Source organism: Staurois parvus, unplaced genomic scaffold (assembly GCF_062004578.1).
Source record: "Staurois parvus isolate SC_StPar_1 unplaced genomic scaffold, SC_StPar_1.0 ptg001563l, whole genome shotgun sequence".
Classification (NCBI taxonomy): Eukaryota; Metazoa; Chordata; class Amphibia; order Anura; family Ranidae; genus Staurois; species Staurois parvus.
Window position 1 is genome coordinate 26,544 of NW_028319359.1, and position 17,203 is coordinate 43,746.

At 46.8% G+C, this 17,203-nt stretch overlaps 1 protein-coding gene across 1 annotated transcript in view; it reads left to right on the top strand.

The window, feature by feature from the left end:
* UNC79 (unc-79 subunit of NALCN channel complex) overlaps positions 1 to 17,203 on the top strand; it is a gene marked incomplete at its 5' end in the record, with an annotated part of 183,863 nt that overhangs the window by 20,918 nt on the left and 145,742 nt on the right. Inside the window, 5 exons of the mRNA XM_089662827.1 lie at positions 356 to 577; positions 3,471 to 3,698; positions 13,318 to 13,468; positions 15,214 to 15,293; positions 16,588 to 16,736. Coding sequence (XP_089518953.1) covers positions 356 to 577; positions 3,471 to 3,698; positions 13,318 to 13,468; positions 15,214 to 15,293; positions 16,588 to 16,736 — 830 coding nt within the window. The remainder of the gene's footprint in view (positions 1 to 355; positions 578 to 3,470; positions 3,699 to 13,317; positions 13,469 to 15,213; positions 15,294 to 16,587; positions 16,737 to 17,203) is intronic.

Consider the following 17,203-nt stretch of genomic DNA (forward strand, 5'->3'; position numbering starts at 1 on the left):
GCTACCGATCTTTAGTCCAGTCCCGCTGGCTACCGATCTTTAGTCCAGTCCTGATCCCGCTGGGTACCGATCTTTAGTCCAGACCGAGAGCTTTTTTTGACAGCTCAGTTCTTGTGCTGGGAGCCCGAAGTGAACGATCTGTCAGCACATGAACATCGGCTGCCCAGCAGTGCGTACACGCGCGGTGTGTGGGCATTAAAGCCCGCCCCTTTCCCGCTGCACACGCGTGTTGGTCGGTCACATCTGTACCCTAACTGGACTAGATTTGGTTTGGTAAAGCGCTGAGTATTGTAAACAATTGCTGCTCCTCTGCTTCCATGTTGCCTGTATTCATGGTTCCCCATGTCTCTTACAGAGCAGCATTGCTTCGGATCCAGGGCGTCGGGTCCTGCACACTATGCTGAGTCCTTTCCCCAGCCCCTTCCACAGTCCCTTCCGGAGTCCCATGCGCAGTCCTTTCCGGAGCCCCTTTAAAAACTACGGACACCCTGGGGGGAGGACCATCGATTTTGACTGCGATGATGAAGAGATGAATCTAAACTGCTTTATCCTCATGTTCGATCTCATATTAAAACAGGTACAGTACCCGAGAGCCCGGAGCTCCCGCTCTTCCTCACTCCATCCCCAACCCTAAATACCTGGACCATTCTACTGTCCGTGGGCTACAGTGCACTATGCATCTTGCTTAGAATTTCAAATGCTGGTAGAGAATGTAAGTAGGAATAAATAAATAATAATTTTAAAAAAATGGTCATAGACTGGGGATATGCTGCGGGTGTAGTTGAAGGCTGGAGATTGTCATAGACTGGGGACATGCTGCAGGTGTAGTTGAAGGCTGGAGATGGTCATAGACTGGGGACATGCTGCGGGTGTAGTTGAAGGCTGGAGATGGTCATAGACTGGGGACATGCTGCGGGTGTAGCTGAAGGCTGGAGATGATCATAGACTGAGGACATGCTGCAGGTGCAGTTGAAGACTGAAGATGGTCATAGACTGGGGACCTGCTGCAGGTGCAGTTGAAGACTGAAGATGGTCATAGACTGGGGACATGCTGCTGGTGTAGTTGAAGACTAAAGATGGTCATAGACTGAGGACATGCTGCAGGTGCAGTTGAAGACTGAAGATGGTCATAGACTGGGGACCTGCTGCGGGTGTAGCTGATGGCTGGAGATGGTCATAGACTGAGGACATGCTGCAGGTGTAGTTGATGGCTGGAGATGGTCATAGACTGGGGACATGCTGCGGGTGTAGTTGAAGGCTGGAGATGATCATAGACTGGGGACATGCTGCGGGTGTAGCTGATGGCTGGAGATTGTCATAGACTGGGGACATGCTGCGGGTGTAGTTGAAGGCTGGAGATGATCATAGACTGGGGACATGCTGCGGGTGTAGCTGATGGCTGGAGATGATCATAGACTGGGGACATGCTGCGGGTGTAGCTGATGGCTGGAGATGGTCATAGACTGGGGACATGCTGCGGGTGTAGTTGAAGGCTGGAGATGGTCATAGACTGGGGACATGCTGCGGGTGTAGTTGATGGCTGGAGATTGTCATAGACTGGGGACATGCTGCAGGTGTAGTTGAAGGCTGGAGATGGTCATAGACTGGGGACATGCTGCGGGTGTAGCTGATGGCTGGAGATGGTCATAGACTGGGGACATGCTGCAGGTGTAGTTGAAGGCTGGAGATGGTCATAGACTGGGGACATGCTGCGGGTGTAGTTGAAGGCTGGAGATGATCATAGACTGGGGACATGCTGCGGGTGTAGCTGATGGCTGGAGATTGTCATAGACTGGGGACATGCTGCGGGTGTAGTTGAAGGCTGGAGATGGTCATAGAAGGTGAAACAGGAAGGCGCTTCTAAGTGCAGAATTCCAGGTCAACTTTAATAAAAATCAGTTAAAAACAATGTAGTGGTACAAACAGGCTCTAATTTAATCCGTCAGTAGCAGGGCTCTGTCCTCTGAGCGATGGAGCCGCTGTGCCAGCCAGCAGCTGCAGGGGAAGCTTGAGGAGAGGTGTTAAAGATTGCTGCCGCTCTGTTCGGACTGCTGGAACGCACGCTGTCCACGGACCTGAAGTGACGTGAGCATGGAGTGGTGACGCGTTTCAGAGCATGAGCAGAGCTCCTTCTTCAAGACCAATGTTCAGGCTTAGGGAAGCTGATGGCTGGAGATGGTCATATACTGGGGACATGGTGCGGGTGTATTTGAAGCCTGGAGATGGTGCTGCGGGTGTAGTTGGAGACTGGAGAAGGCCATAGACTGGGGACATGCTGCGGGTGTAGTTGAAGGCTGGAGATGATCATAGACTGGGGACCTGCTGCGGGTGTAGTTGATGGCTGGAGATGGTCATAGGCTGGGGACATGCTGTAGGTGTAGCTGATGGCTGGAGATGGTCATAGGCTGGGGACATGCTGCAGGTGTAGTTGAAGCCTGGAGATGGTGCTGCGGGTGTAGTTGAAGACTGGAGATGGTCATAGACTGGGAACATGCTGCAGGTGTAGCTGATGGATGGAGATGGTGCTGCGGGTGTAGTTGTAGCCTGGAGATGGTGCTGTGGGTGTAGTTGTAGGCTGGAGATGGTGCTGTGGGTGTAGTTGAAGCCTGGAGATGGTGCTGCGGGTGTAGTTGTAGCCTGGAGATGGTGCTGTGGGTGTAGTTGAAGGCTGGAGATGGTGCTGCGGGTGTAGTTGTAGCCTGGAGATGGTGCAGTGGGTGTAGTTGAAGCCTGGAGATGGTGCTGCGGGTGTAGTTGAAGGCTGGAGATGGTGCTGCGGGTGTAGTTGAAGGCTGGAGATGGTGCTGCGGGTGTAGTTGAAGGCTGGAGATGGTGCTGCGGGTGTAGTTGAAGGCTGGAGATGGTGCTGCGGGTGTAGTTGAAGGCTGGAGATGGTGCTGCGGGTGTAGTTGAAGGCTGGAGAAGGTGCTGCGGGTGTAGTTGAAGGCTGGAGATGGTGCTGCGGGTGTAGTTGAAGGCTGGAGATGGTGCTGCGGGTGTAGTTGAAGGCTGGAGATGGTGCTGCGGGTGTAGTTGAAGGCTGGAGATGGTGCTGCGGGTGTAGTTGAAGGCTGGAGATGGTGCTGCGGGTGTATTTGAAGGCTGGAGATGGTGCTGCGGGTGTAGTTGAAAGCTGGAGATGGTGCTGCGAGTGTAGTTGAAGGCTGGAGATGGTGGTGCGGGTGTATTTGAAGGCTGGAGATGGTGCTGCGGGTGTAGTTGAAGGCTGGAGATAGGCTGCAGGAGACTGTTAAAGACTGGGGAGACTGCTAGAGATCACTGCTATTTCAACCCCTTTCACAAATGAATGCTTCCTCTGCTGGGACCCAGGGGCCACACCATATACAAAAGAGCCCCATGCGGCCCTCAGGTCACAGATTGGGCCCCATAGCTGTAGAGCATCCCGGGGTATAATGGTGGAAGAGCGATGGGGGGGCGTCTAATAGGACAACCTGCTTGTTGTGTTTCAGATGGAGTTGCAGGATGACGGCATCACGTTGGGTTTGGAGAACAGCCTGTCCAAGGATATCATCTCCATCATCAACAACGTGTTCCAGGCCCCCTGGGGCGGCTCCCACACCTGCCAGAAGGATGAGAAGGCCGTGGAGTGCAGCCTGTGTCAGTCCAGCATCCTCTGCTACCAGATGGCCTGCGAGCTGCTGGAGCGCTTGGCGCCCAAGGAGGAGATCCGCCTGGTGGTGAGTCATCCCGGTGTTCCGGGAACCTCCGCGTCCTGCGTAGTATTACCGCTCCCAAGGAGGAGATCCGCCTGGTGGTGAGTCATCCCGGTGTTCCGGGAACCTCCGTGTCCTGCGTAGTATTACCGCTCCCAAGGAGGAGATCCGCCTGGTGGTGAGTCATCCCGGTGTTCCGGGAACTTCCGTGTCCTGCGTAGTATTACCGCTCCCAAGGAGGAGATCCGCCTGGTGGTGAGTCATCCCGGTGTTCCGGGAACTTCCGCGTCCTGCGTAGTATTACCGCTCCCAAGGAGGAGATCCGCCTGGTGGTGAGTCATCCCGGTGTTCCGGGAACCTCCGTGTCCTGCGTAGTATTACCGCTCCCAAGGAGGAGATCCGCCTGGTGGTGAGTCATCCCGGTGTTCCGGGAACTTCCGCGTCCTGCGTAGTATTACCGCTCCCAAGGAGGAGATCCGCCTGGTGGTGAGTCATCCCGGTGTTCCGGGAACCTCCGCGTCCTGCGTAGTATTACCGCTCCCAAGGAGGAGATCCGCCTGGTGGTGAGTCATCCCGGTGTTCCGGGAACCTCCGCGTCCTGCGTAGTATTACCGCTCCCAAGGAGGAGATCCGCCTGGTGGTGAGTCATCCCGGTGTTCCGGGAACCTCCGCGTCCTGCGTAGTATTACCGCTCCCAAGGAGGAGATCCGCCTGGTGGTGAGTCATCCCGGTGTTCCGGGAACCTCCGTGTCCTGCGTAGTATTACCGCTCCTAAGGAGGAGATCCGCCTGGTGGTGAGTCATCCCGGTGTTCCGGGAACTTCCGCGTCCTGCTTAGTATTACCGCTCCCAAGGAGGAGATCCGCCTGGTGGTGAGTCATCCCGGTGTTCCGGGAACCTCCGTGTCCTGCGTAGTATTACCGCTCCCAAGGAGGAGATCCGCCTGGTGGTGAGTCATCCCGGTGTTCCGGGAACTTCCGCGTCCTGCGTAGTATTACCGCTCCCAAGGAGGAGATCCGCCTGGTGGTGAGTCATCCCGGTGTTCCGGGAACCTCCGTGTCCTGCGTAGTATTACCGCTCCCAAGGAGGAGATCCGCCTGGTGGTGAGTCATCCCGGTGTTCCGGGAACTTCCGCGTCCTGCGTAGTATTACCGCTCCCAAGGAGGAGATCCGCCTGGTGGTGAGTCATCCCGGTGTTCCGGGAACCTCCGTGTCCTGCGTAGTATTACCGCTCCCAAGGAGGAGATCCGCCTGGTGGTGAGTCATCCCGGTGTTCCGGGAACCTCCGTGTCCTGCGTAGTATTACCGCTCCCAAGGAGGAGATCCGCCTGGTGGTGAGTCATCCCGGTGTTCCGGGAACCTCCGCGTCCTGCGTAGTATTACCGCTCCCAAGGAGGAGATCCGCCTGGTGGTGAGTCATCCCGGTGTTCCGGGAACCTCCGTGTCCTGCGTAGTATTACCGCTCCCAAGGAGGAGATCCGCCTGGTGGTGAGTCATCCCGGTGTTCCGGGAACCTCCGCGTCCTGCGTAGTATTACCGCTCCCAAGGAGGAGATCCGCCTGGTGGTGAGTCATCCCGGTGTTCCGGGAACTTCCGCGTCCTGCGTAGTATTACCGCTCCCAAGGAGGAGATCCGCCTGGTGGTGAGTCATCCCGGTGTTCCGGGAACCTCCGTGTCCTGCGTAGTATTACCGCTCCCAAGGAGGAGATCCGCCTGGTGGTGAGTCATCCCGGTGTTCCGGGAACTTCCGCGTCCTGCGTAGTATTACCGCCCAGAGATGTTCCTGCCAGAATTATTGTCAGGATGAGTTCCGGGAGAAACGTGCAGCAGGTCCCCTACACTCACATAGCGGACATTGGAGATGTGTGCGGCACAGGGGTGGACTGACCATTCAGGCACTGCCCGAGGGCCCGGGTCAGTAGGGGGCCCCATGAGATGCCCCTGGTACCTTTCATAGGCTTTTTTGGGTGTGCTTTGAGTGTGGGCAAGGACACAGGGGCCCCATGGTCCCCTATTGCACGGGGCCCCATGAGTTGTCAGTCCGCCCCTGGACTGCGGCAGAGCGACTTCCTGGACTGCGGCAGATTCGTTCGCTAAATTAATCAGTCATATTCATTCTGTTGGAATGATTCGTTTTTTCGGAATTCGTTTTGTATATTATTTTTTTTTTCCAAATTGATTTGAAAGTCGAAATTCAGATTTCGAATTCCGTAATTGATTTTTGGAAGACGGCTGCATTTGTTCTTTTTTTTTCTATTATTTTATATTTTATTTTTCTATTCTATTCTGTGTTATTCTATTCTATTCTTTATTTTATATTCTTTATTTCCTGTCCTATTCTATTCTGTTTTTTCTGTTCTATCCCTTTATTTACTATTCTATTCTGTTCTATTCGATTCCACTCTATTCTGTTCTGTTCTATTTTATTCCTTTCTATTCTATGCTACTCTGTTTTATTCTACTCTATTCTGTTATGTTTTATTCTATTCTATAAAGCAGCCTAAGTGGATCATTTTCCTATTTCACTTTTATACCTCACTATGGACTTGCGGATGTAAACGGATGATCAGCTTTTTACATCCGTTAATGTCCGCATCTGTTAACATCCGTGGACCATCTCTGTGTAACGTGCGCTGAAACCGCTGCTTGTTGTCTCCATCTGGAGCTCGGTGACAACCCCGGAGCATGTTGTCACCCTATAGCAGGACGTTGCCTGTAGGAGGAGCTCCACGCCAGGGTTCCAACCAATGAAAATGGTTAAAATCGTGAAAGAGTCTGTGAGATCGTCCGATCGTCCTTCTATGGCTGCGTCGCGGACCCCGGGGTGAGCAGAACCGTCTTTCGCTTTTCTCGCTGTGGCGCAAACACCTCCCCACCCCCACCTCAGCTGTAATCAGTTTACATCCGTTTTCATCTGTTTTTTGTCCGTTTACATCCATTTTTCATCCATATTTTATCAGTTTACATCTGTTTTTCATCCTTTTTTCATCCATTTACGTTAGTTTTTCATCCGTTTTTTCACCAGTTTTTCATCCATTTATGTTAGTTTTTCATCCATTTTTCATGTTTTTCGTCAGTTTACGTCCATTTTTCATCCATATTTTATCACTTTACATCCATTTACTTCCATTTGCATCTGTTTTTCAGACATATTTTTAGCAGTTTACATCTGTTTTTCATCCTTTTTTCACCCATCTACGTTAGTTTTTCATCCATTTTTTCATCCATTTCTGTTAGTTTTTCATCAGTTTACATCTGTTTTTTCATCTGTTTTTCATCAGTTTGCATCCATTTTTCATCTGTTTTTCGTCAGCTTACATCCATTTACATCCATTTTGAATCTGTTTTTCATCTGTTTTTTTTTATCAGTTTCCATCCGTTTTCATGTGTTTGCATCTGTTTTTTTGTCAGTTTACATCCATTTTTGTCCATTTTCATCAGTTTTTTCATCCGTTTTTTTTATCAGTTTACATCTGTTTTTCATCCTTTTTTTTAAAACTGTCTTTTATCAGTTTACATCTGTTTTTCATCCATTTTTTCATCAGTTTTTCATCCATTTATGTTAGTTTTTCATCAGTTTACATCTGTTTTTTATCAGTTTACATCCATTTTTCATCCATTTTTTATCAGTTTACATCCATCTTCATCTGTTTACATCTGGGTTTTTTTTTTCAGTTTACATCCGTTTTTGTCCGTTTTCATCAGTTTTTCATCCCTTTACATCTTTTTTTTATCTATTCCAGTTTTTTTAACAGAAGAAAAATTGGGTTTTCTTCTGTTCAAAAAAAACGTATGTTAACGCACACGGACATTAACGGATGTAAACAGATGATCATCTCTGTGTAACGTGAGCTGAAACCGCTGCTTGTTGTCTCCATCTGGAGCTCGGTGACAACTCCGGAGCACATTGTCACCCTATAGCAGGAAGCTGCCTGTAGGAGGAGCTCCACGCCAGGGTTCCAACCAATGAAAATGGTTAAACTCGTGAAAGCGTCTGTGAGATCGTCCGATCGTCCTTCTATGGCTGCGTCGCGGACCCCGTGGTGAGCGAACTGTCTTTCGCTTTTCTCGCTGTGGCGCAAACACCTCCCCACCCCCACCTAAGCTGTTATCAGTTTACATCCATTTTCATCTGTTTTTTGTCAGTTTACATCCGTTTTTCATCCTTTTTTCATCCATTTGCATCTGTTTTTCAGCTGTTTTTTTTATCAGTTTACTTCTGTTTTTCATCCTTTTTTCATCCATTTACGTTAGTTTTTCATCCGTTTTTTTCAGTTTATATCAGTTTTTCATCCGTTTTTTTCACCAGTTTTTCATCCATTTATGTTAGTTTTTCATCAGTTTGCATCCATTTTTCATCTGTTTTTCGTCAGTTTACATCCATTTTTCATCCATATTTTATCAGTTTACATCCATTTACATCAGTTTTTCATCCATTTACATCCAATTTGCATCCGATTTTCATCTGTTTTTCATCAGTTTACATCCGTTTTGCATCCATTTGCATCTGTTTTTCAGCCATTTTTTTTATCAGTTTACATCTGTTTTTCATCCTTTTTTCACCCATCTACGTTAGTTTTTCATCCGTTTTTTCATCAGCTTTTCATCCATTTCTGTTAGTTTTTCATCAGTTTACATCCGTTTTTCATCTGTTTTTCATCAGTTTGCATCCATTTTTCATCTGTTTTTTGTCAGTTTACATCCATTTACATCCATTTTGCATCCGTTTTTCATCTGTTTTTTTTTTATCAGTTTCCATCCGTTTTCATGTGTTTACATCTGTTTTTTTGTCAGTTTACATCCGTTTTTGTCCATTTTCATCAGTTTTTTTCATCTGTTTTTTTATCAGTTTACATCTGTTTTTCATCCATTTTTTCATCAGTTTTTCATCCATTTATGTTAGTTTTTCATCAGTTTACATCCGTTTTTTCATGTGTTTTTCATCAGTTTACATCCGTTTTTTATCAGTTTACATCCATTTACATCCGTTTTTCATCCATTTTTTTTATCAGTTTAGATCCATTTTCATCTGTTTACATCTGGGTTTTTTTGTCAGTTTACATCCATTTTTGTCCGTTTTCATCAGTTTTTCATCCCTTTACATCTTTTTTTTTTATCTATTCCAGTTTTTTTAACAGAAGAAAAATAGGGTTTTCTTCTGTTCAAAAAAACCATATGTTAACGCACACGGACATGAACGGATGTAAACAGATGATCATCTCTGTGTAACATGAGCTGAAACCGCTACTTGTTGTCTCCATCTGGAGCTCGGTGACAACTCCGGAGCACATTGTCACCCTACAGCAGGAAGCTGCCTGTAGGAGGAGCTCCACGCCAGGGTTCCAACCAATGAAAATGGTTAAACTCGTGAAAGCGTCTGTGAGATCATCCGATCGTCCTTCCATGGCTGCGTTGTGGACCCCGGGGTGAGCGGAACCGTCTTTCGCTTTTCTCGCTGTGGCGCAAACACCTCCCCACCCCCACCTAAGCTGTAATCAGTTTACATCCATTTTCATCCATATTTTATCAGTTTACATCCATTTTGCATCCGTTTTTCATCCTTTTTTCATCCATTTGCATGTTTTTCAGCTGTTTTTTTATCAGTTTACATCTGTTTTTCATCCATTTACGTTAGTTTTTCATCCGTTTTTTTCAGTTTATATCAGTTTTTCATCCGTTTTTTTCACCAGTTTTTCATCCATTTATGTTAGTTTTTCATCAGTTTGCATCCATTTTTCATCCATATTTTATCAGTTTACATCCATTTACATCAGTTTTTCATCAATTTGCATCCGATTTTCATCTGTTTTTTATCAGTTTACATCCGTTTTGCATCCATTTGCATCTGTTTTTCAGCCATTTTTTTATCAGTTTACATCTGTTTTTCATCCTTTTTTTCACCCATGTTAGTTTTTCATCCGTTTTTTCATCAGCTTTTCATCCATTTCTGTTAGTTTTTCATCAGTTTACATCCGTTTTTTCATCTGTTTTTCATCAGTTTGCATCCATTTTTCATCTGTTTTTCGTCAGTTTACATCCATTTACATCCATTTTGCATCCGTTTTTCATCTGTTTTTTTTATCAGTCTCCATCCGTTTTCATGTGTTTACATCTGTTTTTTTGTCAGTTTACATCCGTTTTTGTCCATTTTCATCAGTTTTTTTCATCGGTTTTTTTTATCAGTTTACATCTGTTTTTTATCAGTTTTTTCATCAGTTTTTCATCCATTTACGTTAGTTTTTCATCAGTTTACATCTGTTTTTTCATCTGTTTTTTATCAGTTTACATCCGTTTTTATCAGTTTACATCCATTTACATCCGTTTTTCATCCATTTTTTATCAGTTTACATCCATTTACATCCGATTTTCATCCATTTTTTATAAGTTTTCATCTGTTTACATCTGTTTTTTTTTGTCAGTTTACATCCGTTTTTGTCCGTTTTCATCAGTTTTTCATCCCTTTACATCTTTTTTTATCTATTCCAGTTTTTTTAACAGAAGAAAAATTGGGTTTTCTTCTGTTCAGAAAAAACGTATGTTACCGGACACGGACATTAACGGATGTAAACAGATGATCATCTCTGTGTAATGTGAGCTGAAACCGCTACTTGTCTCCATCTGGAGCTCGGTGACAACCCCGGAGCACGTTGTCACCCTATAGCAGGACGTTGCCTGTAGGAGGAGCTCCACGCCAGGGTTCCAACCAATGAAAATGGTTAAACTCGTGAAAGCGTCTGTGAGATCGTCCGATCGTCCTTCCATGGCTGCGTCGCGAACCCCGGGGCGAGCGGAACCGTCTTTCGCTTTTCTCGCTGTGGCGCAAACACCTCTCCACCCCCTCCTCAGCCGTAATCCGTCCTTCTCGGCGCTGTCAGGCTGACAAACGATCCGTGCGCTTCGAGGGATATTCCAGAATACACAGCAGCTCGGCGGGATTATTGATGCGCACATTTCAGCCGAGCCGCGTGCTGAGCCGCCGCGCTTTGCCAGAGACCGCCGTGATGGATGGCCCGAATCTTCGCTTTACAGACTTGATCTGTTGTTACTGTTTCAGCAACTTTGGTGACAAATGGCTGGATATGAAGGGGGGGGGAAGGGGGGATTGATGGGGGTGGGGGGGGATTGATGGAGGTGGGGGGGGGGGGATTGATGGAGGTGTCAGAAGGATCCTGGAACGCTCGCATCACTCGTCATCTGATGAAACGTCTGCGCAGCTCTTCAAGGATTAGCTTGTCCAGAGAGAGGGATTTTCCATCAGAATCACCCGCCTGGTTCCCCTCGTATATCTCCCGCCAATTGCTGGGGGTTAAAGCTGAACTCCAGACCGCTGAATACACAGAGGGAAAAAAAAAGTATACGGGAGGTTTTTTTTATCTGGCGGAGCTGTGCAAATCTCAGGACTGGATGGACAAATTTAACAGATTATTATTATTATTAATAATAATCCTGTATAATAATCTGTCAAATTTATGCATCCAGTCCTGGCATTTGCACAGCTCCGCCACACAGCACAGCCCTGTCTAGCTAATTACAGATAAGGAGGAGCTCAGGCTTAGCTGGGCCAATCAGCCGGGGGTACGAGATTTTCTGACATGCACCAGGGGCGTACCTACAGGAGTCGGGACTGCGGTCCGGGCCCCATGTTGCATGGGGGGGGCGGGGCTCCCATGTACGCCTGGATAGGAAGAGCAGTGGGGGGGGGGGGCTGCATTTAGAGGAATCAACCTCTCCGTGTTCCTCCTGCTGAATACCGCGTCTCCTCCTCTCAAAGCTTAAGCCATCGGTGCCGCCCTTTAAGGGGTTTGTGGCATCAGGAGGCGGGGCTTGGTTTTGTGTCATGTGGCCGCCGATCACATGATCGGAAAGCTCCCAGCTGCAAGTAGCAATCGGAAGTGTTCCGTGGGGAGGGGGGGCGGGCGCACGCTCTCGGCACATCTTCTGTTCACAATGGGTGCGCCGAGGTCCAAGTCCCAGCGCCGAGTGTTCCCATGTCTGTGGAGAAGTCATTCACACCTACGCAGAGGGTGCGTTTGAGCCGTTTCTGTTTTGACGCGTTTTTGATGCGTTTTGCGGGGGGGGGGGGGGGTCATTTTTTTCAGTATTTTTCTTGTTGCTAGGCAGATTTAAAACACAAGTTTTTCATCAGTTTACATCCGTTTTTCATCCTTTTTTTATCTGTTTACATTCATTTTCTACCATTTGCCTTCGTTTTCATCCAATTTTTATCTGTTTACATCAATTTTTCATCCATTTACATCCTTTTTTTCATCCGTTTACATCCGTTTTTCATCCATGTACATTTATTTTCATCCCTTTACATCAATTTTTCATTAGTTTACATCCATTTTTCATCCTGTTTTTCATCTCTTTTCATCCATTTTTCATCGGATGAAAATTAATGTAAACGGATGAAAATTGGATAAAAACAGATGAAAAATTGATGTACAGGGATGAAAATAAATGTACATGGATGAAAAACGGATGAAAATGAATGTAAACGGAGGAAAAAAAAATGTAAATGGACGAAAAATGTAAACAGATACAAATTGGATGAAAACGGATGAAAATTAATGTAAACCGTTTCATCCATTTACATTCATTTTCATCCATTTACATCTTTTTTTGCCCATTTACATCTGTTTTCTTCTGTTTTTATCTATTTTTAATTCGTTTTCATCCGTTTACTTTCGTTTTTCATTTTTTTCATCTGTTTAGATCCGTTTTCATCAATTTGCATCCGTTTACATCCGTTTTTCATTTTTTTTCCTTCCGTTTAGGTCCGTTTTCATCCATTTACATCCATTTTTCATCCGTTTACATCTGTTTTTCATTTTTTTTTCATGTTTTCATCTATTTATATTTGTGTTTCATCCGTTTACATCCATTTGTCATCTGTTTACATTCATTTTCATCTTTTTACATCCGTTTTTGCCCATTTATTATTATTATTATTATTATTATACAGGATTTATGGCGCCAATAGTTTGCGCAGCGCTGTACATTATAGTGGGAGACGATATAATTACAATACATTTCAGTACAGAAGGAATAGGAGGGCCATTTTCATCTGTTTTTGTCTGTTAGACCCGTTTTCATCCATTTTTTGTCCGTTCCGTTTTTTTATAGGGTTTTCTTCTGCTAAAAAACCCGAATGTCAACGGATGCAGACATTAACGGATGTAAACGCACGATCATCCGTTTACATCCGCTAGTCCATAGAAATACACGGGTGTCTGTTTTTCATCCGTAAACGGACATACGGAACGCCCGGGTGAAGGGGACCTCAACCACCTTTGGACTTTAAGGACTGTACTTGTGTGCTTAGTACACCAGCCTCAAAAACGCGTCACAAACGCAGGAAAAACGCCGCAAAGACGCAATACATGCTTTTCTGCAGCATTTACATTGAAGTCTATAGAACCAAAAAAGCTACTTTTTGAGTTCCAAAAAACGCATCGGGGTGAAAACGCGGAGATGTGAGCGCGTCCCGTAGGAAATCGTAGTGCGTTTCTGCAAAACGCAGCGGAAAACGCGTAGGCGTCACCCCGGGGTCAAGGAGTTAATTGAAGAAGTTGAAGTGAGAAGCTGATTGGCTCCCGTGCCCTCCAGGTTTAGTAAATCCCCTCCCCCATCTGTCCTTCCAGGAGCCCACCGACAGCCTAGAGGAGAGCCTGCTGTACTCCAGGCCGGAGTTCATCATCGGCACCGAGGGGGAGGAGGAGGAGAATCCCGCCCACAAACACGGCGATAATCCCGGAACTCACACCGAGGCCACGGAACCCGCCAACACAACAAGTACGACCACCAAATCTATACCCTCGTTGTTTAAAGGGTCACTCCACTCTCATAGAAAAAATACAGCAAATAAAAAAAAAAGTATATCGCATGTTGTAATCGAATGTTAAAAATTCCATTTTCTGTTAAATTCAGTTCAACGTGGAAACCTGGAGGGGTTCTGCACGCCGCTGGCGTAGGGAACGCCCCCCACAAATATGTCACTTCCTGCTTGTGTGATTAGTTCACTGATTTTCCCAGAAGTCTGCTCTAAGATACAAGTCAGATTTTAGGCATCCCCCGCAATAGGAATTTCAGTTTAGGTAAGGTTACATACTTCTAAAGGGATGCAGACCCTGCCTCTTTCCTAATCAGCACACTGAGCATGTACCAGATGATTATAATGATACCGACCCTCCCATTCAGAATCAACAGAAGTCTGCTGTAAGATAAAAGCCACATTTTGGGCTTCCCCTGCAATAGGAATTTCAGTTTAGGTGAGATACTCCGAAGATTAAATACTTCTAAAGGGATGCAAACCCTGCACCTTTCCTCATCAGAACACTTAGAGGGCACCAGGTCATTAGAATGAACCAGGCCCTCCCAATCAGAATAGTTTCAAGTCAGATTTTAGGCATCCCCTGCAAAAGAAATTTCAGTATAGGTGAGATACTCTAAGGATTAAATATTTCTAAAGGGATGCAGACCCTGCAGCTTTCCTCCTAAGAACACTTAGAAGGCACCAGGTGATTATAATGAAGCAGACCCTCCCATTCAGAATAGTCAGATTTTAGGCATCCTCTGCAGTAGAAATTTCAATTTAGGTGAGATACTCCCCCAAGGGTTAAATACTTCTAAAGGGATGCAGACCCTGCAGCTTTCCTCCTAAGAACACTTAGAGGGCACCAGGTGATTATAATGAAGCAGACCCTCCCATTCAGAATAGTCAGATTTTAGGCATCCTCTGCAGTAGAAATTTCAATTTAGGTGAGATACTCTCCCAAGGGTTAAATACTTCTAAAGGGATGCAGACCCTGCAGCTTTCCTCATCAGAACACTGAGAGTGCACAGGTCATTTATAATGAACCAGACGCTCATATCCAGAATCAGTAGAAGTCTGCTGTAAGATACAAGTCAGCTTTTAGGCTTCCTTTGCAATAGAAATTTTAGTTTAGGTGAGATATTTCAAGGGCTAAATACTTCTAAAGGGATGCAGACCCTGCAGCTTTCCTCCTAAGAAGACTTAGAGGGAACCAGGTGATTATTATGAACAGATTGTCCCATTCAGAATCAGCAAAAGTCTTCTCTTAAATAAAAGTCAGATTTTAGGCATCTCCTGCAATAGGAATTTCAGTTTAGGTGAGATACTCCGAGGATTAAATACTTCCAAAGGGACGCAGACTCTGCAGCTTTTCTCATGAGAATACTGAGAGGGCACCAGGTCATTATAATGAACAAGGCCTTCACATTCAGAATAGTTATAGCTCAGATTTTAGGCATCCCCTGCAATAAAAATTTCAGTTTAGGTAAGAGACTCCCCAAGGATTAAAATACTTTTAAAAAAGCTGATGGAAAAACTAACAAAAACAGAAAAAACTAGCAACAAATGATGCAACACATGATATATTTCTCTATTGGCTAATAAAAAAAAACGCTGGCGCTCAAAAACGGCCAAAAACGCTGCGCTGAGATGTGAATGGACCCTGAATACAGAGCGCGGCGTCTGTGCAATCCGACGTCTGATTTTCTTGGTTTTGCTATAACAGATGTGAAGAACGACACGGATCAGAAGTTCTTCTACCAGCAGCTTCCTGTGACCCTGAAGCTAATATACACCATTCTCCAGGTACGTCCATTGTGGGGTGTGTCTAATGCCCCCCCCCCCCCGATATGTGATTGTTACATAGTTAGGGGTCTGTTGATGACAAAAAAAAAAAATTGCCTCAACACTCACAGCTCATTTGCTCCATCTAGTGGCCATAAGGTAGTACTTTCCTAATTGAGGTTTTTTTTAGGAAAATACCAAATTATGATCACTGGATGGAGCTAGAGATTGTAGAGAACAGAAATATTAGACGCAACATGGGGATTGGTCACAATGGCCACCTCTATCTCTCTCTCTCTCTCCCCCCCCCTCTCCCCCTCTCTCCTTCTCCCTCTCTCTCCCCCCTCTTTCTCCCTCTCCCCCCTCTCTCTCCCCCATCTATCTATCTGCCCCCCTCTCCTTCTCTCTCGCGCTCCCTCTCCCCTCTATCTCTCCCCCCTCTCTCTCCTTCTCCCTCTCCCCCCCCCCCTCCTCTCTCCTCATCTCTCCATCTCTCTCCCCCCTCTCCTTCTCTTTCTCCTCTCTCTCTCCTTCTCCCTCTCCCCCTCTCTCTCCTTCTCCCTCTCCCCCTCTCTCTCCTTCTCTCTCTCCCCCCCTCCTCCTCTCTCTCTCTCCATCTCTCTCCTCCCCTCTCTCTCCCCCTCTCTCTCATCTCTCCATCTCTCTCCCCCCTCTCCTTCTCTTTCTCCTCTCTCTCTCCTTCTCCCTCTCCCCACTCTCTCTCCTCCCCTCTCCCCCCCTTCTCTCTCTTTCTCCCCCCTCTCTCCTCTCCCTCTCTCCTCCTCCTCCTCCCTCCATCTCCCTCTCTCCCCCCTCCTTATCTCTCTCTCCTCCTCTCTCTCTCCCCCTCCCTCTCTCCCCCTCCCTCTCTCTCTCCCTCTCTCTCCCTCTCTCCCCCCTCCTTATCTCTCTCTCCTCCTCTCTCTCTCCCCCTCTCTCTCTCCCCCCCCTCTCTCTCTCTCTATACACACACACAATCTCCCCATGGAGTATATTTTTCAAAGCCCCCCATCCCCCTGCTACTCATAGGCACTGGTTAGGGGTGACTATACCAATTCTTTCAGCCTCCTCCTCCATTCATAGCTTCCAGTAATCTATGTATTTAGAATGGGTAGACGAACAAAAGGTCCACCTCCTCCATTCATGGAGCACTTCTCATCCATGTATAAGTGCTTCTGTGAATGGTGGACAGGGGGGGGGGGAGTGGAAAGGGTGGGTGTAGCCCAGCACTTTTGACAAGTGCCTATGACAAGACTTCCACTAAGGGACACACCAGAGTGTCTCTCCCTCTCTTATTCATCTTTTATGTATTTAGGAAATGGCGAAGTTCGACGAGCCGGATATCCTGTTCAACATGCTGAATTGTCTGAAGATTCTCTGCCTGCATGGCGAGTGTCTTTACATTGCCAAGAAGGACCATCTTCCATTCCTCGCCTACATACAGGAGCATATGCTGATCTCCAGGTATGATGCCACACCTAGGGGCGGGGCCAGATCTTCTAGTCCCAAAGCATGCTGGTGTCAGTCAGGGGCCAGGCTTGGAGACCAGTAGCTATAGCAGTAGAGAGAAGTAGACCTTATGGGTCTGCTCCAAGCTGTGGATGGAAGGAAAAGGGTCACCCCACCCTGAGAAGAGGCGAGCCTGAGTCCGAGCGATTCCAGTGTCAGCCAATACAAGTGAAGGGACAGACGATGCTCAACTGACCCCAGGAGTCCAATGTTGAGGAATGGTTTCATTTGCCTTTCTGGCCTCACCCTCTGACGCAGTTCACCTCACCCACTGGGGCTTGGTCACAGAGTTAGCAGCAGATAGGCTTCCACCAACCAGCAGGATAAGTACACAAGCAGGTCACCTTGGCAGATGACATGGAGTCTAACAGGTGATCACCAGAGCTCCTGATGGTGGGGATGGGTTTTGCTGTGTGTTACTA